General features: G+C 47.3%; 1 protein-coding gene across 1 annotated transcript in view; it reads left to right on the top strand.

Annotated features, from left to right (window-relative positions):
- The window catches only part of MAP4K5 (mitogen-activated protein kinase kinase kinase kinase 5), a 1870683-nt gene that overhangs the window by 1438786 nt on the left and 404110 nt on the right, over positions 1 to 27787 (top strand). The window contains exon 26 of the mRNA XM_069638985.1: positions 6002 to 6060. Within this exon, the coding sequence (XP_069495086.1) occupies positions 6002 to 6060 (59 nt within the window). The remainder of the gene's footprint in view (positions 1 to 6001; positions 6061 to 27787) is intronic.

Raw genomic sequence — 27787 nt, 5'->3', positions numbered from 1 at the left:
TGATGTCCTCTTGTATCTATCTGGTGCGCCTGTGCAGGCTTCGGATGCGTCCTCTGCAGGAGTTCCTCGACGACCATTGGACGCAAGTGACGGACAGCTTCGAGGACAAGATCTCGCTCAACGAAGCATTCCGCCATGCAATTTGATGGTGGGGCACCCACACACATCTCACCACGGACACGGACTTCCAGACCCCAGCATACCAGGTGACGGTGACGACGGATGCCTCCCTGGAGGGGTGGGGAGCGCACACCGGAGATCTTCATGTGAGAGGCCTGTGGCTGGAGGAGAGGCTGTTCCACATCAACATACTGGAGCTCTGAGCAGTGTTCTGGGCCCTCAAGTAATTCCTCCCGTCCCTCAAGGGCAAGGTGGTGAGGATATTCACCGACAACACCACCACGATGTTCTACGGAAGCAGGGAGGAACCAGATCCCCAGCCCTGTCCAAGGAAGCCCAGGATCTGTGGCACTGGGCCGTTGCCCAGGGGATGTTCCTGGTGCCTTTTCATCTAGCAGGGATAAAAAACACCATCGCCGACTCACTCAGCAGGGAGCTGCGCTCGTGCCACGAGTGGGAATTACGCCAGGATCAAGTGGATCATCTCTTCTGGCAATAGTGCAAACCCCAAATCGACCTGTTCGCGACAGCGACAAACTCCAAGTGCCAGAGGTTCCCCCAGCCGAGGAGCATGGGCGATGCTTTCTCGTTCCCCTGGGACGGCCTGTTCCTGTATGCGTTCCCGCCGTTGCCGCTCAGGCTCATCAACCAACTCAAGAGGTCCCAGTGCAGGATGATCCTCGTCGCACCGAAGTGGCCGAGACAGATATGGTTCCCGGACCTTCTGGGCTTGTCGGCGTCCCTGCCAGTCAAACTGTCGACGGACGCAGATCTTCTCTCCAGAGAAGGAGGCGCCATTCTTCATCACGACCCGGAGTCGCTGAACTTGCAGGCCTGGCTCCTGCAGCACTAGAGTTTGGAGGGTACGATATCCCGGCTGACAGCAGAGAGGTTCTTGCAAAGGCCAGGGCGTCCTCAACTCTCAAGTGCTATGGACACAAATGGAAGAGGTTCTCTGTCTGGTGCCGTGCACAGAAGATTAACCCTCTACGGATCACAGCCCCCCAAGTGCTACCGTACTTACTGTCGCTTGCCAAAGCTGGACTAGCTCACGCTTCCATCAAGATACATCTGGCAGCGATTTCCCGATACACCAGAACTGCAGGATGGTCGTCCCTGTAGTCTCATCGCCTGGTGAAGGAGTTTATGAAAGGACTGTTCTGATCGTTCCCGCCGGTGAAGGCTCCAGCCCCGGCATGGGAGCTCAACGTGGTGCTGATCAGGCTCATGGGCCCGCCATTCGAGCCTTTGCATTCGGCTCCGTTGAAGTTCCTGTCGTGGAAGACAGAGTTCCTTGTGGCCATCACCTCTGCACGACACGTGGGAGAGATTCAGGCCCTTTCCTGCAAGCCTGCATACTTGACTTTCCACGAGACGAGGGTGATGCTGAGGATGCACCCCTCCTTTATGCCCAAGGTGCCGTCGGACTTCCATCTCAACGAGCCCTTGGTGTTACCAGTTTTTTTCCCCCCGTCGCCTTTGTCGCCGGCCAAGAGGACGTTGCACTCGCTGGATGTAGCTAGAGCGCTGAAGTTCTACGTGGACCGAACGAAGAGTTTTCGGAAGACATCACAGCTGTTTGTGAAGTTTGGACCTGTGAACCAAGGGAAGGCTCTCTCGAAGGCTTCCATTTCCAGATGGCTCTCCGGCTGCATCATGCACTGTCATCGGTTGGCAAACTGACCGCTGCCCGGCCGTCCGAGAGCCCATTCGACCAGAGCGATTGCTGCTACCACGGCGTTCTTGTCTGGTGTGCCCCTGCTGGACATCTGCAAGGCTGCTACGTGGAGGTCGACTCCCACCTTCACAAGATTCTACTGCGTCAACCAGGATTCCAGGGAGGAGTCCATAGTCGGCCAGGCAGTGCTGCGCAACCTGTTTGCTTAAGGTGAGCCTGGTGAGGAGGAAAGAGATGCTTAATGTTGAGTTTTATGTAATGCTTAATGTTGAGCCTTGCCACCTCCTGTGGTTGTGCATGTGTGTACTGCTATGTATTCTTATATTCATGAGCATGTGAATCCAGGCCAACCCCATGCTGGAGAAGGAACAAGTTACTTCCCTGGAACTGTTGTTCTCCAGCATGGGTCTGGCATGGATTCACATGTGAACCCTCCCTCCTTCCCCTCTGCGGCTCTTCACTTGGTCATACTGCCACTTTACTTGCTACCAAATCTGAGGATGGCTGCCAGGGGCGGGGCTTAGGGAGAGGGCAGTCATTGGCTGGGGGCAGTATGACCCAGAGACCAGTGATTGGTTACTACTAAGAAAGACAGATCAGAAACGAAACTTATACTGATTTTTTCTTTACCGAGGATTCACAGCCTGACGACGGGGAATATTCATGAGCATGTGAATCCATGCCAGACCCATGCTGGAGAACAACAGTTACAGGTAAGTAACTTGTTCCTTAGACTTGTCTAGTAATTGCTAAGGGAGGTGTGAATACTTTTCTGATTGTGTTGGAACTTGCTTTTGATGTATAGTGCTAGTGTAGTTTCTAAAGTGTGTGTTAAATAATTATTTACTTTTGATAACAAGCTCTGGTCAGTGTTTGCTTGCTCTACTGTGTTTTTGGCCCGATTGTGTATCCTCTGTATACTGCCTAACTCTTCTTGAGAGACGTCTGACTGCTCAGCCACAGCTACCAGGTAAATCTGGGTGGTACAGACTGCTACCAATCGGGTTTACTGCTTACTCCTGTAGTCTTAATCTTTTTGCAGTGTTCCCCAAGGGAACTGCACAGGATTCTGCCTAACACTTGGACCTCAGGAGAGTCCTCAACTTCCATTTTTCATGGACAAAATCCTTCAGTAAGTCTGAGGCGTTGCCTTTGGGGTCCCGTCCCCCGGCACCCATGCTTCCAAAGCTTCTATTGCCCATTGGATGATCCAAGCCATCTCAAAGGGGTATACAGCCACGGGCAAACCCGCCCCAGAGGGGATTCATGCCCGTGCGGTATGGGCTAAGGCCACGGCCGTCGTGTTTCAGAGTCATGCTTCTTGGAATGTCATCAGCAAGGCAGCTACTTGGGCCACTCCGTCAGCCTTTTGTATGCACTATTCCCTGTATACCAGCTCCAGGCGCGATGCAGCATTCAGTCAGGGGGTTCTGAAGAACCTTTTTGCTTAGTCCTATTAATGAGGCAGGTTGTCACAGCTTGGCCCTATGATCTTGTTCGGTGGAATCACCCACAAGGATGGAGGGAAGGGGATGGAACGTATTAGTAATTAAAGTTACTCACTGTAGTGAAAGGAGTACTCATAGTCCATAGCCCCCTTTGGCTCAATGCCTCTGCAAGTTACTCCTACAGGCACTATACCCTGCAAGCCTATGGAAGGGGCAGCAATACTGGCTTCTGTATATGGACCATAAGGCACAAACAAGGAGTGTATTTAGACGAGACAAGCCTGTATGGCTCCAATCAAAACATACAGTGGATGCCTTCTGTTGGAACAGAATGCAACACACTTTTATATAAAATACGCTATAGACTACAGGTAAAACAAGCCAAATAAAGGGGCAGAGTTTGCCTCCTAGAGTATAGGAGCCAATATCTGAACAAAGGAATTCACAGAGGCACGGGCGGACACCATAAAACACTTACCAGGCACTAAGAGTCCCCAAAAGGGAAACAAAAGTTCAGAACAGGAAAGCAGGAAGATGAATGCAGAAAACTGTGGCACTCACGCAACTGGTAACAGAGGCAAGGAGCTGGTACAAGGTAACAGAGGCAAGGAGCTGGTACAAGGTAACAGAGGCCAGGAGCTGGTACAAGGTAACAGAGGCCAGGAGCTGGTACAAGGTAACAGAGGCCAGGAGCTGGGACAAGGTAACAGAGGCCAGGAGCTGGGACAAGGTAACAGAGGCCAGGAGCTGGGACAAGGTAACAGAGGCCAGGAGCTGGTACAAGGTAACAGAGGCCAGGAGCTGGTACAAGGTAACAGAGGCCAGGAGCTGGTACAAGGTAACAGAGGCAAGGAGCTGGCACAAGGTACCATAGGCAAGGAGCTGGTACAAGGTAACAGAGGCAAGAAATAGGTACAAAGTAACGGGGGCAAGGAACTGGTACAAGTTAACAGAGGCAAGGTACTATTACATAATAATGAATGAGGGTACTGGTACTTGGTGATGGAGCAGGGAACTGGTACAGGGTAATAGAGCAGAACGTGTACAAGGAAACAGAGCAGGAAACTGGCACAAGGTAACTGAGCAGGGCAATCGAACAACGGAACTGAATCTATGTAACAGAATCAGGCAGGAAAGTTGGATTGGAAACACATAAACTGCACGGCAAGGCTGTTCAATACAGGACTAGAATTAAGGGGAAAAGGTACGAACAGATGCAAGATAAACAGAGACTGACTAATGGGGTAAAGCTTGAGACTGAATCGACTTGAAAGCAATGGAAGGGCAGAGGAGGGAGCAGAGTAGGAGACTGAATGGAAACAGTGCAAGTAAAAGAGGCTGAACACTGCAGGGACACAGTACAAGGGCTGGGGCTGGGTGCTGCAGGACATCAGGACAAGAGACTGGTTAATTGCTGCAGGGCCACAGCACAAAGGGAACAAGAAAACACTCTAGCAGCAGGTAGAGGGTGCAGGATTGAGCCTGCAAGTAAAGCCTTTAAGAATTGGAGCAGGGAATAGTCACAGGCAAAGTTTAAACCAGAATAGTCAGTAAGGCAGACAGAGATTCCAAATGGGGCGCATCTGCACAAGGTTCAGAATGCTTTGCAAGAAAAGGGCACTTGAGGGCTTGGCAGCTTATATAAGCAGTGCTAGCAGGGAGCAAAGCCTGGGTGGAGCTGCATGATTGAGCTGCACACAAGTAGTCACAGGTGTTAATGGAAATCCCAGTGCTGACAAACTCAAGGAATTTTCGTATAGCACCAAAAGCACAATAATTGCCATGGCGTTTTGAATTTTGCAGTCCAGCGAAATTAGTCTATCTGCTTCCAGTCACAGTGAAACCAGTTTGCATGGAACTCCAATTCCATTACAGTTACCGGATTGGGCTGCCGGGTTGTCTAGCTGTTTTGCAGGTGCCTTATGGGAATGGAAGTCTATGCTTTTTTTACAGATTTGTGAAAGGAAATATTAAATAACGATTCACAGGCTTCTGGTGATGATTCACAATGCCCAATGCTTCTGCAGACTGCGCCACCCAGAGTCAAAGATGCAGTGATGTGACACAGAGGTACATTAGTTTCCGTCTTCCTCAGGAGCAGGTCACTGCAGTCTCCTTAGTTGTGTTCTCCTTTGGTGCGCTGTGGGTCAAAAAGGCCCTGATCCTGTCACACAGTGCACAGCCGAAAGAGTCATATTTTCCTCGAATTGTAAACTGTTCTTGTTTAAGCACATCATACTGTATACTTAAGGTTAACTAGTGTGTTTAGTTTTCTTAAATTAAGTTTAATAAAGAGATCTTAAACATAGATGAGCATTTTCCAGGGCTGCTCTAATTTGTACCAAGGTTCTTGTGTCATTTTGCAGATGCTACTGTTAATGATCAGTTAATGCCGTTACTGCAGTGCCTGGCAAAGGTCTATCCCATTCCCACACACAAGACAAAACTGTTGTAATTTCCAATGCTTGTTAAACCCTGTATTTCTTCCCTTTTTTCCGGTTCTTGTGAAGCCCACCTTTTTTCTTTCATCGCCTTTTGTTTTTCACTCCAACGTAGCTCCTAATGAACTCCTTACCTTTGCGTTCACTCCCTTCACATGATAATGTCCAGGCATCTTCAAGATACTACACACGCCTTTCTCCTCTCTATTTCCAAAGAGGGGACTAAGGTATGCACACACAAATTCATTTGTTACACTAGAATTCTATCACAGTTAATGGTCTGAACATTGCCGTTTTATTTGTTTCATTTACAGAAGGTTTGCTTTAACAACAAAAATTCCGGATACAAAAGGCTGCCATAGATGCTGCATCGGTAAGCAGTTTCTTTTATTAAATGTTTCTCTTCCTATTGATTTGTGTTAATTGAAATGACAAATATATTGCCTTTAATTTTGGAAAATGTTTTAAATCACATTTAGAGTACCTAGTTCAAAACCTTGTAGTTACAGTGAAGAAGTAGAAACAAATTTAGTAGTAAGTGAAACCTTATTCTTCATGAACCATTACAAGTGTTTTTCGATAATTGTTCCTGAAAGATGTCATGCTGGTCTGACAATAAAGGTGTTGGTGAAGGATACCCCCTTTCGTCTGCAGATTCTTTGCTTTTGTTGTGTCCTCATAGAAACCTTTCACTATTTTCTTAGGACTTCTGCACTTTGTCAGCAATACCTATAAAAGCATTTATAGCATCTAATAACTGAATCTGCTTTATCAGTTCTTCAATAACTTAACATCTACTGATATCTTTTTAGCGTTCCTATTAAGCTGGCAGTTCTTTAAACAACATGCGATCATATTAGAAAGGAATATATGCCTTCTGAGAATTTAGTGTGTTGCAAACCTTGTTCTACATTTTAGCATAACCACCTCATGTCTAGTGCAAAATCTCAATAATGGATGATTTACATCTAGGTTGTCATAACTGAGACTCATTCATTTGTGTCACTTAATAAATTAGTTTACAGAGGAATATTTGTCTATGTCAGGTATAATTTGTCATTGTGAAGCGATTGGCCGGACCACAGCCTCTGATTCGTTATAAGTCAGCAAGTCATTAACCATGCTTCAACCTATGGTGTGCCAGGCGCAATCCAGTTCACCAGAATGTATATCTACATCAAGTGTAACACAGCCAGTTTCCTAGCCTTGTCAAGAGGGGTAGGCCTGCCACAAGAAAATCCAGAGTAAGTCCTAGCCCTGAGGTGGATGTCCAGTGGCAGGGACCCAATCTTTACCCTTTTCCCTTGTGCTCTTATTTCTGTAAGCAGACCCTCACTTTTGCCATGGCTCAAAATGTAAAGACTCGCCAGTCTGTTCTTTGTTTTCAGCAACAAAAAATTTGAAAGAAGAAGCATGTATAGGTATCCAAGCGGCGTAAGGAATGCTCTTCACAGCTTATCCCCATGTCGAAAAGCCCTGCTGGGTACCGAAACCACATATGCAAGAATAACTGCAGAATTATGAATGGAGACTCTGCGACACCAAGTAGCCACACAAAGCAGCTGGGATGACAATCGGACTGGTATAGCCTGCTGGCAACCAAGGACTCATCAAACCACCCTAGACCAAGTAATACAGAAGGGGTGGGCGATACCTGGGACTCGCCCATATGAACAAAATTAACATTGACACAGAACCTGCATCTCAAACGGTAACGTAAGGAGGCAAGACTTAGCCCCTTCTTATGGAGATTCAGTTCCACATACATGCCCCACTAAGGAAAGACATAATTGATTGGCCAGGAAGTTCAGACTAATAACAGGCAGCGGAGCAAGATTTAAAGGAGGAACAGGAAATAGGGCTTGTGGGTTATCCGACTGTGGCCAGCTATGGAGGTGGATCAAGAGACCAGCATGAAGGAAGGAGTGATGGAATGTGGTGGTGTTTGGTGCAGAAAGGTCAGGTATTGGCAGAGTGAGTGCAAGGGTGCTGCAGTGTGAGTGAGCGTGTACGTGGGGCAAGTGGATAAGAAGTAGTGTAAGGATTGAATGTGAAGTGAATTTTATTTGGTAAAAGGAGGGTGTTTGTCTAGTGGTATGGGAGGAGGTGAGTGGTTGTAGTGGGAGGATCAGAGTAGATGCTTGAGAGTAGTAGCAAGCGGCAGAGTTTAGTAGTAGCAGTGAGAGGCAGAGTACCGGCAGTGAGAGGAGGGGGTAGTAGTGAAAGGTGGAATAGTAGTAGTAGAGGGATAGATATGCTAGGACTAGAGTGGGTAGGAAAGGAGGACAGTTAACATCAAAGAGTGGATGTCGGAAGAAAGCGGATTGAAACATAGGATGGAAAGAAGTGGTGGGAGGAGTCAAGAGGAGGAGGAGAAGTAGGCACAATAGAAGGGCAAGTGGAGAGTGAGCGTGGTTGACCTTGGACAATGCCAACCGAGTAAATGCAACCTCATTAACTTCAGCGCATAGAGTCAAGGTAGCATGGACCCCTTTTTCCTCATATTGATAGAATTTTAATTTAGTTTAGCGAGCTGGTGGGCTTTTTTGAATAACAATGTTGTTTTACTATTGTTTAAAAAAAAAAAGAAAATTAAAATAAAATGTGCATTACATGCATTGCATTCTCAGATTCCTCATCATCTGATAGGTATCCCTTCCAGCGTCAACTGCTTGGAAACTTTTCGACAAGGGGGCCTAGTGTGGCTCGACGTTGACTCCATTTTGACTGGGCCAAACCACTCCTCAACACCGGATATAACGTCGGCAGTACATATATTGTGGCACTACACCCCTGTACCTCAGATGCTTTTTTTCACGTGCTCAGTACGCTGTTTTCAGAACAATTATCTTCAGTGAGATAAATTATTTTTCATTCTATGCCAATATGTCAGGCCCTGAAGCCTCAGGACTGCACTTCGAAGATGTCCATCTTGGACCCACACAGCATCTGCATGTCTTCTCGAGAAGGAACACGACGTCAAGCAGTGCGGTTCCTGTCAGCAAATTAATCCAAAGGGACTGGTCCACGAAATTGGCACTCGGATGGCGTCTGTCAAAGCCATTGGTGCGATCGAACTTGAGGTTGTTGGGCTAGACACTCAAGGCCCCAGGACTGAAAAGGACAGGCACTGAAAAAAAGCTTGCATTGTCAAAGCGGGTTGCACCATTCGTCATCCTCTTCCACAAGAAGAAGAGGCGACGTCAGCGTAGACTCTGGTTAGTTGGACGAGCGTGGTAAGTCCTTCCACTCAACAGGTGCCCAGAGAGAAGAGTGGGAGGTGTTAAAAGATCAAATGCTGCAACTCTTACAAAATGTCCTGGCCTGTACAGCTCCGGCCTCATAGCCACTGGCTGCTTGGGCACCAGGTCCTACGCCCTCCAGCTCGACGATCACGATGCCGATAGTGGTGCCAAAGACCCTCGAGTCGTTGGCGTTGAGAGGCTTTGTTGAAGTCGGGCTGCCATGGTCGTTGCCAATGGTCATCTGTCCGTTTGCCCCAGAGCCAAGGTCAGAGTTTTTTCACTCCATGACATCAATATTTGACAGAGAAGGGGACCCGGTCCCGTTTGGAATAGAGCCAATGAGCGAAGGAGTTGTGGGGGCGACTATTTCACCGACCAGGCCTACTTATTGGCCCTGGCAGAAAGCCTAAGAGGGGCAATTGGGATTGACACCTCACCTGACCTTGACCTGCAGCAGGCATCCACTTACAGACATCCAAACTCGCAGTGCAAGAGAACAGTGGCAAGGTAATCCTGTCATTTGGGCTAGATATACCGGTCAAGCCACTCATCTCCATTAACCTTGCGGACATCCTAGATAAAGGTCTGCAGGCAGAAACGGTCTAGATATGACCCAATGGCTGCATTGTGGCAGAAGCCTTGTTCCACCCCAGCCGTAGACCCTGAGCCAACGAAGAAATATAAACCAGCCAGAGAGACTTGTCTTTCCTTTCTGCGCAGTCTATCCTGGAAGGGTTGGTGGTTCAAGCTGCAGTGTTACCTTAACAACCGGCTACATCCACCTCAAACTTGCATACAGACAGAGAATCCAAAAAGACTGATGTCCTAGTTAAGAAGGTTTTTGCATCAGGGAGCATGGCTCTTAAAGTTATCAATGCTATTGTGGCATTCGCTAAATATTCATGCATACCGTAGAGGCAAATGCTGAGGCAACTGATCATCTCCCAGAAGGGGAGGTGAGTAATGGCATTTTACGCATGGTGAACAATGGCAAGGAGGTGGCCTGTCAGGCCCTGCAGGTGGGTCCAGACACTGCAGACTGCATAGACCAGGCTGTGGGAACATCCAAAGTGCTGAAGAGGACAGCGTACCGCCACAGTTCTGATTTCTTGCCCAATCTGTAAGCCAAACACTTGGATATGACTTTTGATCGTGAGCATCTCTTTGGGGTAAAGGCAAATTAATCGCTCAAGAAGTTTAAAGAATCGAAACTGTCTGCTAAATCTCTAGGGTTAGCTGTGCAGCAGCCTGCCAAGCAGTCCTTCAGTGTTGCCTTTCAAGGCAGGTGCTACAGGCGGCACATTCCTTTGGGAAGGAAAACTCAGCTGCTGCAGACCAAGCAGGGTCAGAGGTAATTTCCATGCCACGTATAGAGACGAGTGGCTCCTAAGGACCAACAAACTTCAGCAGCAGCTGCAGAGGCGGCCCCGCCCGTTTAGCCGCTTTGAGTTCTTCTCACATGTTTGACTGGTTGGAGGGAGGATCTCCGAGCACGAGAGGTGGAAGGCGATAACATCAGATGCCTGGTATGGATTCTGCCTGCATTTCCTAAAAGGGCACCCAGACAGACCACCTCCCAAGCATCCAGAGAAGGAGCTCCAGGAAGAACTGAGAGCCCCTTTGTTAAAGGGTGCATTGAAAGAGGTACCACTTGAGGAGAGAGGATCGGGTTGGTATTCTCCTTACTTTATAGCACCCCAAAAAAAAGAAGAAATCCGTCTCATCCTGGAGCTCAGCGCCTTGAATAATTTCCTAAGGAAGGACATGTTCAGGATGGTGACATTGAAGTGAATGCTTCAGGCTCTACAGCTCCAAGACTGTTTGGTGGTGTTGGATCTTCAAGACACTTACTTCCATGTGCCGATCCATCGAAAGCACAGACGTTTTCTGAGATTTGTCATTGAGGACACTCACTATCAGTTCAAGGTGCTCCCCTTTGGCTTAAATTACACGCCCAGGGTCTTCACCAGGCTGATGACAGTGTAGCGGCACCTCAGGGATCCGGCATCCACGTATTCACGTACCTGGACGACTGGTTGATCTAAGGAATGTTTCCAGAGAAGGTATCAAATCAGCTTGATGAAAACTGTTCCATGCTTCACAGTTTGGGTTTCTCCCTGAACTTCCAGAAATCCCATGTGACACCAACACAGAGACTCCAATTCATCGGAGCAGTCCTGGATACATGGGTGGGGAAGTGTGAGGGGTCAGAAGTGAGAGGCGGACACAAATTGGTAATGTTCTCAACATCACCAATCTTTATGAAAAGAAAAGGGTTGGATAAAGGCCTTTCTGCCCCTATCCTAAAGACTTTCGCTACCTAGGAAACTATAACTGAGGACCAGTCTGTGCCTTGTCATCAAAATTAAGTAAACTGTCTGTGTCCAAAATATATCTGACCATCACACTAGAAATGAAACAAGTATGAAGGTAAATTGTCTCCGATCTAGTTTTAGCTAAAAAATAAGTGCTCAAATATAAAACAAATGGAGAAATCCAACAAAATGATTTCCTCCAAGGATACATCTTTGGATCCAAAGGATAGTTCCCTTCCCCTGGGTTATTCTCAGAAAGGATTGTGAAATTGTCTTTTCCAACCAATGTTCTCTTTTGTACAACAAACACTCCAAGGATGGCAAAAGTGTCTTTTCCAAAAAGTGTTCCCTTAAGGAGTGTAGGAATGTCTTTTCCATAGAACAACTTTTAAAGCTGGCAACAGTGTCTTTTATACAGCAAACAATTCAAGGATGGCAAAAAGTGTCTTTCATATAGCAACTTTGCAGTGTTGGAAATGTTTTTTATTTTATAAGGCAAATGATTCAATGATGATCTCCTGTTATACTCCCCTGCCAGAAACCCTTCAGCAGATTCTTTAAATCCCTTGGTATGCTCTCCTGCCAGGTATCTATTCACAATGCCTTTGTCTTTTCCTTTCATATAATTTACAAGGATTACCTGGTGTACTCCCTTGCAAGGTATCTCCCCCGCCCCATGGGCCTTGCGGATCCCCTGGATACTCTCCTGCCAGGTACCTGTTCCCCCAAAGGGCTCACTGCCCGATGTGTTTTATTTATACTATATCAAAATCAGTGCACACCTAATAAATCTCTAGAAAAGTCATTTAAGTGCTCAATTCTTTTAATGAATGTATAGGTGCAGGGGAGGAATACCAGCTCTGGTAAGAAGCCATAACAAACTATAAAACAAATGGTATCCAATCTATGGACGCTCCCGTCCCCTACACACCTTAATAATGATCGATGAGCCGATTACTTAATTCAAATAGCAAAAATTAAGATTTATAACAACATGTAAGGTTCACAACTTCTGTTGAATTCATCCAAACTTCTTTATTCTTTAATATTCAGTTAAAGATGCTCTACACGTTTAGTGGATGTCTTCCCCTTCTTTAGGAGCAAAATTCTGCAGATACAAACATAAATATCCCAGTGTATTACACATAATTTTTCTTATATACATGTCATTACATTTGACCATGATGGTATTTAGTGTACTTCTTCCAAATTCCACTTGGTTAACATGCCAGGGGGTGTACAGACTAAATCCTATGGTATACTGTGTTAATGTCTCAATTGTGAATAAATGTGGGGGACCAACCATCATCCTTAACACTTGTCTATACCGTGTCACTATTATATAATAGACTTTCCAGTCTAGACCACCCTGATTCGAAAGCGGGTAGACAATAACTATAAAGCCTACCTTGCCTCTTGAACTGTATCCAGTCCCTCATTGAGTAAAACAAAGTAAAGCTGCAGGAGTAACAAGTAAGGCCGATAATGAGTCAATGGGCTGTCATTTGTCATGACATTTATCTGCTTGTAATAATCTTTGCTCCAATTTACCCCATCTTTACATTTCATGCATAAGGATTTGTGCAAATTCAGTCTTTCTGCTTTACTTGGGCAATATTCAAAATGAACTTTCAATTGTTTCTGTGCCTGTCGGTAAACCCTAAGGATCCCACTATCGCTGGGCCAATTTACCTGTATTTTCAAACCCATGACATATGGCTGTTGCAAAGTCCTTATTCGAGAATGGCGTCTCCCGCTTTGCAGATTGGATTTCAGCTTCCCTACCGGCTCCACATTCCCTTGCCGGTGAAGCTGCTGTTTTCCAGCACAACCGCTCTTGGTACAGCGTCTCCACTGCTGCCGGCTCTGGTGTGGCTCTTCCATGGGGCCTGCCATGCTTCCCTGGGTCTCCCCCCCCCCCCACTCCAGTAAGGAAGGCTGACAAAAGGCAGCTTGAAAGCCACTGCCTTCTGCTGCACGGTTTGTTCCCGTGCATCTGCCATAGCTCACGGTTCTGCTTCCCGCTTCGCCTGCTCTGCTCTCCGACGTCGAAAGTGCAAGCCATTTTTAAATGTCCCGTGCAGCTGATCTCCACACAACTAGCCTGCATATTTGACTTGCGGTTTCTTTCAATGCCTACTAACTCCTTCTTCCTCTTCCCCGTCTCAGTACTTGCGGCGTTGTGGGAGTTGTAGTGCATAGAATTTTGTTAAAACCAAAAACATCTCAGTAACAAGATGTGAATTATGTGTATTTGAGGTATGAATGATATTCTGCTTATGTTTTGCTGAAGAGTTCTTTGGGTCCTAAAATGGGAGGGATTTATAAAATGAAAATCATCAATTATGGATTCAGGAATTTTAAGATACTTCCTGATTTATAAGTGAAGCATATTGCGTTTCTTCCCTATAGCCATCTCCTCCCATGTGATTGTCCCTCAGAGCAGCACCACCAGGGTTAGGCTCAGGTAGATGTTAAGATGGATTTCTAAACTGTGACCTGCTGGTTAGAAGTTTAGGAGGCCACACTAGTTTAGTGGACAGGAGAACCTTCTGGACAAACCAGAGCAATCCATGGTAGCTTGGCAGTCGGTCAAGACTAAGTCTCAAGAGGGATGAGAGTGATCGGAAGCCAACAATGAGCGCGCACAGTAAAACTCCACAGATTACCCTTACACAGATGTATCAAAAATACATTTATTATAGGCCTTATAATCAAAACACAGTTAAACCACAGTTATGAAGAAACGATACCACACACAATCATATACTATCTAACATATATACAATAATGCTATTAGCCTAAGACTGATGATGGTGAGAAAATAACCACGACCTGTAACACAATGGGGTTAAATCAAAACAGATATCAGTTTAGGCAGTCCTTCGTCAACAATCCCTAATTTATGTAGTCCAGCCCTACGAAGAGAGGAGCCTAGTGCTCAAAGTACAGTTGTGCGTTAACAACGTTTGGTCGTGCCTAAACTAAAAAGCGGGTTCTCTTCAGGGGACTGTAGCTGTTCAGGATGGGGCTTGAGGCGATGAAGAATAAGCTCCTATTCCTAGAAGAGGGTCTACTCTTTCAGATAGTGACTTTCTGAGTTCGGGAATAGCCAGGGAGCGCACGTTAAAAGTGAGTATCTTTTGAGGGACACTCATGCGTAAAAGTGAATGGATGTGCCAGAGGGCGGTTATAGGTCAAAGTATCGAATCAAAAGTATCGAATGACAAAAGGGTCGAATCAAAAGGACCGAAAACAAAAGGTTCGACATTTTTTTAAATTTTTTAAAACTTTTTTTTGGGGGGGGCCCAAAAAAATATATAATTTAAAAAAAAATTCAAACCTTTTGTTTTCGATCCTATTGACTCACCTTTTGCATACAAGCCTTTTGTATTTGATCCTTTAACTGGACACCCCAGAGGGCCACTGGTAAGTTAGGAAAGTACTCACCGACCCTTGAGACAGTCCGGACCAAACTTTGGCAGTCTAGCCCACTGATGTTAACCCTGCAGTTTCAGGACGCCCCGTCTCTCAGCAGCTGCAGTACGGGACGATCGTCCGTGACGGGACGTTTGCTTTTTCTCAGCCCTCAAAGGAAGGATATTTCCGTTGCAGCAAGTCTGGACACGGTAGGCAAGAACTGCAGGCCCTTTCAGCGATGGTCAGCACAGCGGGCGACGCAGGGACCGCAAATGCTTGCAGCGTGGCGCACTCGATTCTCGATTCTCCACTCGCGACAGCGGCGTTCCTGTGCCATGCCCTGGGTTTGAGCTGGTCAGTTCACTGGATGGCCCAGCAACACTTTCGAAGAGGCTCTTTTCAAGGGTAAGTAGGAGAAGCCGAAAGTAGTTGTTCCCACTAGTCCAAAGGGGCAAAGCGCCCTTGCAGGCCTTCTCGGTACGATGAAGAAACAGGGGTCCGAAGGGACAACCACAGATTCAAGGTGCCAAACATTCCAAGCACGTCACCAGCGGTTCCTTGGGTCTGCTTATTTGTTAAGGATACTTGGCTCCTTATGAGGTGAGGTGTGAACCTCAGTAGATTGACCTGGAATGGATGCAGAGCCCCTTCTCTTAACCAAGATTCGGTTTGGGCTCAAATCTCAGATAGTCAATGGAAGATCAGCTCTATTCATGCACGCCAGACGTGGGCCAAATGTGGCCCACAGTCGTTCGTCATTCAGGCCTGTCAGACATACTGGCACCAGTAGTGTGTATTGGGACCAGACGGTCCCAACCCGCTTCATGGGCACTTGCACATGTGGCATGCAGGAGCCCGCGAAAGTTGCGGTTTTCGCGGGAGGCTGCTTGGCCAAGTAAGGAATATCCGTGTCTCTCGACCTGGGGGAAGGCAAAGGGACAAAATGGCAAAAGAACAAAACAAAAGACTTTGCGCACTGCCATTTCCGGCACTGGCCACATTCTTGGGTCAAACGCGGTATGGTCCATAAAAACGAAGTAAAAATACTTTAAAAGGAAGCTGCTGCCACCAGACCGTCCTAGGCACACTTGTACAAACACCAACAAATACTTAGAGGGTGGCTATAACCATAAAACAAATGGACCCTTATGCGCGGTACTGTGAGGTACTTGGCACATAGATAAAAAAGTTACCAAGGAATGGCAAAAAAGTAAAAGATTAAGGGAAACATAGTTTCCTAGTACTGACAGCCTGAAGGACGTGTCAGTCTACCCATAACAAATGAGGGAAATCCCAGGGGAGCCCAGCTGAAGGCTGTGCTTCACTGATAAGTCAGGTTAGGTACTCCAAACAAAAATAAAAAGTTTGGAGAGTTCACAAATGGAGGGAAAATTGCACCTAAGGGAAATCTTTCCTAACAGAGCGGCTGCCGCCCCTTGGCCACATGGGAGCAGATCTCAGGATGGGGTTCAGTGATGACTCCACAGGATTCATCACAGAAGGCTTTCCCTCCCAAGGACAGTGTCTCCAGTGTCAGGCAGATGATCAAGCTTTTCCAGAACCACGACAGCCTTCCAGCGGCTGCCTTCCTCTGACTTTTAGGCCTCATGACTTCCTGTACTTTTCCTGGTACCAGATACTAGATTGCGGATGCGATCACTTCAATGGCTTTTAAGGTATCAGTGGACCCAGTAATTAGATACCATGAAGGAAATCCTTAAGGTTTGTGGCCAACGACCTCTCATGGTGGGCCAGCAGGGAGAGTATGATGGCAGGGGAACCCTTTTGCGCCACCGTGGCATTCACAGATTCATCCCTGAAGGGAGGGGGCACACACTGCAGGGATCTGCAGGTGAGAGCGGTCCGCAGTGGATTGCCGATAGCACATCTGCTACAGACCGTAATTACGGGGGGGCAAGACCAACTACCGGAGCATGGAAACCTGAACCCTGTCGACTCCGCTGCGGATCACAGAATCCTATAGTTTCTATTCTATTTAACCATCATATTTGCCTGTGATTCCGAACTTGGAGGGCAATGGAACGACCTCCGAATATCCTGTCCGTGTCCCGAAGAAAAAGGGAGAACAAGGGAACGGGAGGTGTGGAGGATGGTGCCGGAGAACAAGCCCATATTGACGAACGGCCGCTGCCGCTCACTGAGGGTCTGTGCAATCCTGATATTAACCCTGCTGTGACAGCGACTCAATGGTCCAGGATCAGCAGTGGGGCCGCTCCTAGTACACCGGAATGGGTTTCTAGGGGGCCTGCAGTGTGCCGGATGGGTGCGTAGAGGCACCTCCCCCTGTAGCCTGCCAGAGTGAAGTTCTCCTGGCTAGAATTGAGAACGCTGGGGCGCACACACCCTTGATTAACGTTGGGCCTGCAGTGCGGATCCCAGTCTTGGGACTCCGCAAACAGGGTGCCAGAACTATTCTGATTTGAGGAGGCATAGTGGGGACAAAGGGAGAAGCTTGCCCATGCTCCTGCTGCTGAATGCAACCTTGGCTACGGCGGCGCCCCACCTTCTATTGGAGGCGACTTAGCTGATGGAGAGGCCTACCCTCTGGATATTTCCTACGTGGCGGAGAGATCTCCTGCAGCAGGGCGAACAGATAAAGCAGTATTCACGGGTCGCCGGTGGTGGAGGCTGGGCAGAGGATGGCTGGGAACGCCCTCCTCATATAGAGAGTAATGCGATGTTGTGTGAAAACGGCAAGAGCATAAATCAACCTCAGAAGACACATACCCAGATCGAGCTGCAGCTACCTACCACTTGAACACAGGCGGTATCCCTGGGGGTCTGTTGAGAAGCTTGGAGCCAGGCACATCTCGTTATTATGGGGGTCACAGCACTGGCATTCTAAACTACCTACACCAAGTGGACTGGAGCCAAGAGCCCTTTCCCCCGGCGGCAATCCATCACTGACCGTGGTGAAAGGTAAGCACAAGAAAAACGGTACGCAGAGTAAAATGGAGCAATACACTGTCAATACTCTGACCGCTTCCAGAGCACAAGCTCTCTGCGATGCGGTGGGGAAAGGTGGAGACAGGTAGAGACTCCTTCCCTCTCAGGGATGTGATGCGTGCCATTGCGGGCTCAAGATCGTCAGTGGAAGGGAAGATAGATGGATAGAGTTCAGAGGTATCCTTACTGCGTCATGATCTACATAAGCTGTCTTCACAAATGGGAGAAGCCAAACAATGCGCATCAGACTCGGAAGATGCCCTTAAGACACTGGAGTGCCAAATGACAACAGTCTCGCAAAAAGTTCAGGTAAGGAAAAGCCAGGTGGATGATAGCGAAGGCCGGTCCCAGCGTAACAAAATTTGCATTCTTGGGTTCCCACAGAAATCAGAGGGACCTACCATGGAGCTTTTTCTAGAACAATGGCTTGCAGGCCTTCTTGCGCCCAGGATGCTCTCCAATTTTTTCTCAACTGAGCGGGCGCATAGGATGCCCATGGGATGGCCTGTACCAGATGCATCACTGCGCACAGTGATTGCAAATTTACTGAATTACTGTGACCGCAATGTGCTACCACGAATGGCACACGTGAATGGGCCAATCACCTACAGCAGCTCCAAAACTGCTTTCTTTCTAGACTACACCAGAGAGGTGCACCGAGCCAGACAATCCTTTGACTCGATCAAGAAGAGGTTGCAGGCACAAGGTATCCTGAAGGGCTATAGGATAATCTTCCACCACTGCAAGAACAGAGAAAGCTTGCACGACCAGCTAGGCCCAGAGAACGTAATCCTACTTCATTGGACGAGGATGCACGAGCGTCTATGGACGAGAGTTGATGAGCCCTTGTTGCGATGTAAACTCCTTAACCCTTTCCCCAAGGGTTTGGAAACATAGTGCGTGGTTGACCTTTTACATGTAAAGGCAGAGTTCAACTGACATGCCTTGAAGGTAGACCTACTCCCCCTACTTGACTGTTAATAGTAACCAGTCAATTGTAATGTTCCGGCGACAGGTACTTCAGGTTGGCATGGAATATGGGGTACAGGGGATTTGGGGAATTAGGGTTGGGGTCCAGTACAGAGTGTGGTTCATTGGGGTAGGTTTTGGGTTATTTGTTGCAATTTGGGCACATACACAGGCATCACATAAGGTGACACTCGCTTCTGCCATCCAGCTCACGGGTTGCAGGAAGCGGGCAAGGGGTTGTACTACAGTAAATGCATTTTCATGGGGTCGATAACATCTGATGGGTAGGTCTCCTTTCCGACCTGGAATGTGAATGTGCTGTGCTCTAGCATTAAATGCAGGCTAGTGCTACAATTTCTTAATCAATTCACTCCTAGATGTAGTCCTCTTCACACTTGGCCAGGTCTGAGTGCCGCCTCTTCAAAAGAACGAACTAGAAAACAGCAGCACATGTGGGTTTCTCTAGGGGCACCCAGGGGCACATTGATTTTAATTCACAAACGGCTTGCCCTTCGGCTTCTTCAGATATAACAAGAACCGTTGGGATGCTTTTGTTTTTTTTTTTCTTAACAAAACATTTTATTAAACATTTTTTCCAGGAAGACACACAGCATCATCATCAACATCACAAGAGAGCAGGGTGGTCATTCAATTCAACCCACTCATGGAAGCATTTGTTTATTATTGGCTCGTTGGCCATTATAATAGGATCCATTAGCCCCTTCACTCTTGTAGTCTATGTCAACCACTGTGCCATGGCCGGGCGTCGGGTTAGACCAGGGTATTTCTCTGCATATTCCATAAATGGAGTCCAGGTGTTCCAGAAGCTAGTGATATTTCCCAGGGGCATGGCCGTGATTTGTTCTGACACCACAGTGTGCCAACATTTAGTCCACCACATATACAGAGATGGTCCCTCTGGGTGCTTCCATAACCTGGCCACAGAGATCTTGGCCGCTGTGAGAAGATCAGTAATTTGTTTTGCTATCTGCCCTGTTGGCAGGAATGCCCCATCCTTGTTGTCTCCCAATAACACTATTCCAGGATCCCACGGGATGCCCAGGCCTGTGATGAGTTTAATTTGCTCCAAGACTATTTGCCAAAATTTGGCTGCATTAGGGCAGCGCCATAGTAAGTGGAACAGAGATCCCCTGTCCGAGCATCCTCTCCAGCAACTGGAGGGAATAGTGGGGTTGCTTTTATTTAGTAGGTCAGGGGTTACATAGTACTGGTAGCATACCTTGTATCCGCCCTCCCTTTTTGTTATGCATTCGATGCTCTTGTGCAGCCTTGTCCATATTATTCCCCAATATATTCGATCTCTAGTGTGCGACCCCAGTCTCTTTCCCAACTAAGCATGTATTTTTCCTTCATAGTAACATCCGTTTTATCTAATAATCGATACAATGTGGAGATTCTCCCCCTGGGTGCGGTTGCTGTTAAGGTCCTCTCCAGCGCAGTGAGCTCCCTCCCAACTGTCCCTACACAATGTGAAATCCAGTGCCTTAATTGTGCGGAATGAAACCTCTCAGATTCTGAAACATGAAATTTTGTTTTACACTCCACAAACGTGAGGGCGGATCCATTTTGTACGAAATCCCCTACCCTCTTGAGACCACCAAGCCGCCAGGCCGCAAAGCTGCGGGGAGGGGGAACCTTGGGTAAAATCAGGATTGCTCCAGGTTGAATTTCTTGGGGGATCTGTACTCCTAGGTAACCAAAAGATACTTCCGCCCACGGGATTAGTATTAGTGAGACCAGAGAATCCCTTCGTCTGCACGACATATTTATAGCTAAAGCCACAGGTTTAGTATAGTTTACTTTAAAACCAGCAATCTCACCAAAAGTCTCAAGTTCTTGCCACATTTTTCCATTTGCGTTACTGTGAGCAGTACGTCGTCGGCATACATAGCTATTTTATGTTCTTGCTTTCCCACTACCAGGCCCTGTATGTCCAGGTTTCACCGGATTTTACAGGCAAATGGCTCCATTGACAGGGCAAAAAGAGAGAGTGCCTCTATATATGGTTATAATGTCTGATCTGGTGCTGTTTATTCTTAATTGTGTAGAGGGCTTCTGGTAATAACGACATCACTGATGCTATAAAGTTAGGGCTGAACCCAAAGTGGGAGAGAGTTTGTTCAATGTAGCCCCAATCCAACAAATCAAAAGCTTTATGGGCATCAAGCGAGAGAACCTCCATCTCCTCCACCTTCCTATAAGCCGATTCTATCAGGTCAATTATTCGTCTAATATTATCCTGGGTGCTCCTGCCAGGGATGAAACCCGTCTGATCTGGTTCTATTAATTTTGGGAAGACCTTGCTCAATCAAGTGGCCAGTATTTTAGAGAAAATCTTTCCGTCATTATTCATAAAGGTGATAGATCTGTAGGAGGAGCACAACTCCAGGTCTTTGCCTGGTTTAGGGACCAGGATTGTTAGTGATTCTGACATGGAAGGAGAGATACTCTTAGTGGAGAGAAATTAGTTATATAAAGCCGTGAGCTTGGGGAACAGGATGCGTGAGTAGGTTTTATAGAATTTAGCTGAGAAGCCATCAGGCCCCGGGGCTGAGTTTTTTAGGGTTTTAATCGCCTCCCTAGTTTCCTCCACTGCAATTGGCAGCTCCAGTGAGTCAAATTGAACTAGAGGGGTTGGGTTAGCCACAGTGTGTAAATAATGTTTCTGGCTATTGAGTGCTATAGGGTGACCTGCCATGACCTCTATGTGGTGCCCAACCATTAACGCCATTTTCTCCACCTCCTTAACCTCGTCAAGCTGTCCTCCGCTTTTACAGTTGAGATGTTTCTTTTGCGCACTTTCTTTAATTTATATGCCAGAATATGGTTGGCTTCATTCCCTTTAATACAGTAAGACTAGTTGGCATACACCAGGGTCTTGTCTGATTTATCCACCCAGTGCCTTTCTAGGGCTGTTCTGGCTCTTTTGAGATCCCTCTCCAGTTTCCTGGTTCAGAGTTTTTTATAGCTTTTTTCCAGGTCTGCGACTACCGTCTCTAGTTTGAAGCCCTAGAGACGTGCTACCCTATAATAGTCACCCGAATCACTGGTTTCATAGCATCCCAAATCACACTAATGGGGGAGTCCCTAGTGGTAGTTTCCCTAAAGTAGTGCGTTAAAGCCTTGCTCACTTAATTTTTAATACCCACATCCACCAAGGAGGGGTCTTATAATTTCCAATATTTCTTTTGGGGGGGCTGGGGACCCTTGTATTCGTATGTATGCCGTGACAGGGGCGTGGTCCGATAGGAGTCGTGTCTGGATACGCACTTCCTCCAAGCATGGGAAGAGGAATCCTGGCATCAGAATCAGGTCGATTCTCGAGAAGCCTCTATGTGCATATAAGTAGAACGAGTAGTCCGCTACTCCTGCATTTGCCAATCGCCAGACATCACTGTCTCCGTTTCCCTAAGGAACCTGGCGAGACCCCGTGAGCGAGATAAGTCTGCTGTGGTGGGGGGAAGTGACTTGTCGATTTGTGGATCTGGGACCACATTGAAATCTCCACTAATTAAGAGGTGGCCTTCTATGAATGCTAAAATTATCGGAATAAGGTCCAGAACGAATTTCTCTTGAGTGTCATTCGGACAATAGACCGATACTATGGTAAGTAACTGATCCGCAAAATAGCCCTTCACCATAATGAACCTACCTTGGGGATCCCTTTTCACTGTGACTTGAGTTAAGAGAACCTTCTCACTGAAATGGATGCCACTCGCCTCTTTTTCCCCCGATGTGGCAAAATAGGAGCTCTTAAATCTCTTAAATGTGACTCGTCGCTCATCAGCCTGGAGCAAGTTAGTCTCCTGCAGGCACACAATGTCACCCCAGAGTTGGTGCAGCCTACCCTCTACAGATTTCCTTTTGGTCGGGAAGTTAAGCCCCTGAACATTCCATGTAATCGTGCGGATTTCGCTTTCCCCGTTAGTCCCCCATACTCTTGAGTGAGGTTGACCACTCTAAATGAGTCTGCACTGAATCCCCTGTATGTGTAATAAATCAGGCCCTGCTGCCCCTGTGTGTGTGAACTCTCCCTATGAGTTGATGTTTTGTCATCTTCAGACTTCTGAGCCATCCTGGAAATAACTGAACCCCCATTCGCCTTCGTCCCCCTACCCACCACCATCCCCACGCCCCTCCCTCCCATAATATAAACTGGAAGCAGCCTCAACCGATGGGGGTTGTCCGGCCTCTCCCATCACTGACCAAACTATAGGCCAACAGGCCCTGGTGTATCTCAACGACTCAGCTTCACAATTAGAAAAAGAGTTTCATTGTTTACCAAGATACATGTTTAGTTGACTATGTAATTGTAACCTTGGCGATCCAGTTCCGGGGTAGAGCCCATTCCCCATAAAATCCCCCCTGGCACACAGGGCCCCCGTAGGTGCCGCAGCCACACCCCAGAGCTACACCGACTTGGTGTGCTTGCAAATGGTAAAGGTGAGTTTTTAGCGAGCGGGCCACCCAAGTGAGCTTACTTTGTAGGCGCCTGCTTCTCACTCTGCCTTCAGACCGGGTTCTTGTTGCTTTTCCGAGGAGGGCCCCCGCATGCGGCGTCTGCGGTTCACTCTTGTCCAGGCGCCAGATGTTGACTTCCCCTCCGGTTCCCTCACGGCTGAGTCCCTTTCCGATTCACCGCTATCCGTTACCCTACCCATAAACTTCTCCACTTACCTCGAAGTGTAAATCTGTTTCTGCTGACCGTCCGAGGAAAATTTTAGAGAGGTTGGGAAGCCCCACCGGTAAGGGATCTTTCATTCCCTGAGCCCCTCAGTTTGGTGTTTCAGGGATTTCCTTTTCAGGAGAGTGATGTTCGCTAGGTACTGATAAAGAAGAATATTAGCTCCTCTGAATTGGATTTGTTTGATGTTTCTAGCCTCTCTCATTATTTCCTCCTTCACCTTGAAGAAGTGACTCCTTGCCAAAACATCCGGGGGAGCAGGGAGGTCCTGTCGAGCTCTGGTGCGGTGGACTTGCATCATCCGGAAGCGTAATAATAAATCTGAACAGGTCTTTTACATAACCCTGCAGCTCGGCGTCAGTGATCGAGGCTGGGATACCCCGAAGACATATGTTATTTCATCTGGAGCAGTTTTCGGCATCTTCCTGTTTGGCCCCTGGCTGCCTTGTTTTTTTGATTTTAAACGCCTGCTCACATAATCTATTTTCCATATCCGCTGTCCTACTTTCAACTGTTGTAACTCTCCTGTCCAGAGTGGACATTTTGTTCATTATTTCCTCAGTCCCTTTTTGAAATTCTTTCATCATGGCTGACAAGAAGTCCTGGAAATCTGCTTTTGTTACTGCTTGCATAGTTTGGGGACTGCCTGATGCACCCACTGATACAGCGTGAGTACTACCTGCTTGATCTCATTGTTTCCCCTTTTCAGAGGTAGGCTGATTCATCAATGTGGAAATGTTGACTTGCTTTGTGTTTTTCCCACTCTTTGCCATGCTTCTCATCGTGTCCTTCAAGATCCTCCGAGTCTCTTCACTTATACACCCAATGGCGCACCTCTTAGAGACTGCTACTCCAGCGCTGAAGTGCTATTTCAGATTTTAGTGCTCCAAGTCAGGATCCAGTGCCACTGATAGATCACCTCTCCATCATTAGCTACCCAGCGGGACGGGAATGCTGGCCAGCTGCATGTGGACCCCTTGCACCCAGACCAATCCCTGCACTATGGCCCTTCGCGTGGCCAATGCTCCTTGCTGTCCCAGTCCCAACGAAAGTCGCTGGTCTAGGAGTTTTGGGTCAATAAAGTGGCCGCTGACCCCGCTTCCAATAGGGCCTGCCGGTGCTCAGTTAGGGTATGGGTCACGGTTCCACTGAGCAGGCCCATCGATTCCCCCTGCGTCAGCTGTGTCAGGGCAATGACCCTGTGCTATAGTGCTTCAATGGCACTGGGGGGGGGGGCTCCTGTCAGCTAAGTGACAGCAGTAGAACTTTGAGGGCACTCTACACACAGGTGCCGATGCTGGTAACTCATACACTCCATTTGAGGAGCAGTTGCTGGCATGTTATTTGGCCCTTGTTAATAACGAGCAGATGACGATGGGCCATGATGTATTGATGAGGCCAGAAATACCAATTATGCAATGGGTACTGAGCTCTCCTAAAACACATAGAATAGGGCATGCTCAAGAAGCCAGCATAATTAAATTGAAATGGTACATTCAAGACAGAGCCAAATCAGGGAAGGGTGGAGTTGCGAAATTACATGAGCAAGTAGCCAACATACCGCCCTCATATTACATACCACCGGAAGTGCCTGAAAACCGCGAGTCTCCGTGAAATGGGGAGTACCGTACGACAATTTGACCGTGGAGCAGACAGAGCGTGCCTGGTTCACGGATGGTTCAGCCCGATATGTGGGAACTGAGCGATACTGGAAAGCAGTGTCGTACAATCCCAAGACTAAAAAGATTTTGACAACGTCAGGGAAAGGGAAGAGCAGTCAGTTTGCAGAGCTTTACGCAGTTTACCAGGCATTGAAACAAGAGACCCCTGGTCGATGTCATGTGTATACGGATTCATGGTCAGTGGCGAATGGGCTGGCGGTGTGGTTGCCAACCTGGCAAAATAATGGGTGGAAGATTCATTCAAAAGAGTTGTGGTGAAAGGAACTGTGGCAAGATATTGCAGAAATGTTATCACAAAGTGAAGTCACTGTGTATCATGTGGACGCGCATTGTGTCACAGACTCATTAGAACGTTGGTTTAATTCTGTTGCAGATGAACACACCAAGATTTCATCTGTGGATGCAGAGGCTCAGTAAGACTATTTGGGGGGTTTGGCCAAGTGGGCTCACCAGAAATGTGGGCAGCTTGGAGAAAATGCTACTACTAGGTGGGCACAAGCTCGAGGAATCAGTATTCCTTTAGAGGTAGTGAAAACAATCCTTTTGCAATGTCCAGTGTGCCAACACCAACAGCATAGGCCTATCCCTCAGATAGTTGGGGGTACATTGCGAAGAGGAAAACTACCAGGTCAAATTTGGCAGATTGATTATATCGGTCCCCTGCCAATCAGTAAAGGTTGTCAGTATGCATGCACTATTGTGGATACATACTCAGGATATATGATGGTTTTGCCGTGCAAGCGTGCCACACAACTGAACACCATTAGGTTGTTAGATCAGATCATATTGCATTACGGAGTGCCTTTGCAGATACAAAGTGACAATGGGTCACACTTCAAAGGCAAATTATTACAGGAATATTGTCAGGAAAAGAGCATTGAATGGCTCTACCATGTGCCTTATTACCCTGCCGCTTCAGGGCTGATTGAACGAATTAATGGGTTGTTGAAAGAACAGCTGCGCAAATCTGGAGATGGCAATTTGGCAGGCTGGCGTGATCGTGTGTTTGATGCGGTGCAAGTGTTAAACAATAGGCCTGTGAATGAGCATGAATAGGCCTGTGAATGAGCATGAAACTCCTTTGATGCGGCTAATGACTCCTGCTTTACAGATTCAACCCAATTCAGTCAGAGAAACCCTATTGTACTGGGAAATTACCCCAGGTTCTTTAGCTCCCTAGGGCGACTCCAGAGTCAGCAGGGGTAGACTTGCATTCCCATGAGGAAATCAGATTAGACCCAAAAGGGATTGTTGTAATTGAAACAGGGATTGGAGTACAAATTCCCTCAGAGCATATGGGATGGATTGCCCCCAGATCTGGCCTGGCCTAGTATTGAAGGGAGTTCAAGTGTTGGGAGGGGTAATTGATGCCGATTACCAAGGCTAGATCAAAGTCATCCTCATGAATAGTGGGGACCCGTTGTTACCGATCCACAAGGGTGATCGGGTGGCCCAATTGATTATTATCCCTGTTAAGTTGTCCATGATTGAGAAGGGGGAGCCTCCTACAGTGTTAACTACTTGTGGGGATCGTGGTTTTGGCTCTTCAGACAGTATGGTACCGGGTGCGAAGGTGTGGGTGGAAAGGCCAAGTGGCCCACCAGTGCCCACAGATGTCATTGCATCAGGCAAAGACCAAGTAGTTTTAGTAATGGAGCCCGGTAGAAAGAAATGGCAATATGTGCACGCAGACAAATGTTACCTGAGAGAGTGATGTACAACACTGATATCTCTTTTCTGGGTTTGCCTTGTAGATACTGTGTCTGGCTGGTGTAATTGTGGGACTAAATGGACTCCGTTTGGGAGAGTTAAACGGCATGCTGCTACCAACGAAAAATGTCACATCTGTGCCAGCGATCAAGCGGAAACTGATGATGATGAGTAAAGATGTCCAAAAGCAGCCTTATACCGATGCCGAAAAGCCAGCCAGCCCGAAGACATGGATTTGTGAAATGCGGCAAACACGTCAGGCGCAAGTGAAAACAACATTGATGCCAGTCATGCGAGAGGCATCTGCAGGACGGTGAAAACATTCTCCCATAATCACCCAAACGGAGAATATGTGGCTATACCTGGCACAACATTACGCACTTTTGCCTTACTGACGTGCCCAATGCTGAAGCCTTATTGACTACGTGCTTAGTAGCAGTGCCGATGCCAGTTCCGGTTCTAAAGCATATTTTCGGCATCACGCACAATGATTCTTTGGTTCAAGATTCTGATATCAGGCAATCTTTTTCCGTCTGAGTACTGCAGGTTTTGCCAGGAAACAGATCGCAAATGGAGAAATTTGACACGTATTATAACCTATAATATCACCCAAGGCGATGTGTGCTACCTTATGACATGCAATGCAAAAGAAATTGGCAAATGCCAACAGCTCAATTTAACCAACTAGCAAAATCACACTGTGTTCGAGCAACAATTGTGTTCGCGAGTTCCACGCACATGTACCAGCGTGAATAACACTGTCTTGTAATCATACAGTGATAGCTGCCAGTCATCTGAATCATGTGAAACTTCCAACAGGATGGCTCTTTTCATGTGGCAACATCACATACACTTATATTCCAGCTAACATTTCCGGAGGTCCATGTGCCTTAACTCGATTAGGACTAATGATGTTCCCTTTACACCCAGCGATATCTCGAGGCAAAAGGTCAACTTTTGAATCTGTGGGTCTATCCCCCGATTGTGATTCACATGTGCATTTGCTATCAGAAGCTGAGGTTTTAGCATTAACCCTTTCATTAGTGGGAGTTTGGGGTTTAGCTGCTGGGGGTTACAAATCGTTGAT

Source organism: Ambystoma mexicanum, chromosome 14, assembly GCF_040938575.1.
Source record: "Ambystoma mexicanum isolate Mex_15411 chromosome 14, UKY_AmexF1_1, whole genome shotgun sequence".
In the NCBI taxonomy this organism is placed as follows: domain Eukaryota; kingdom Metazoa; phylum Chordata; class Amphibia; order Caudata; family Ambystomatidae; genus Ambystoma; species Ambystoma mexicanum.
Note: the sequence above shows the minus strand (reverse complement) of the source record. Positions and strands in the feature narration are given on the sequence as shown.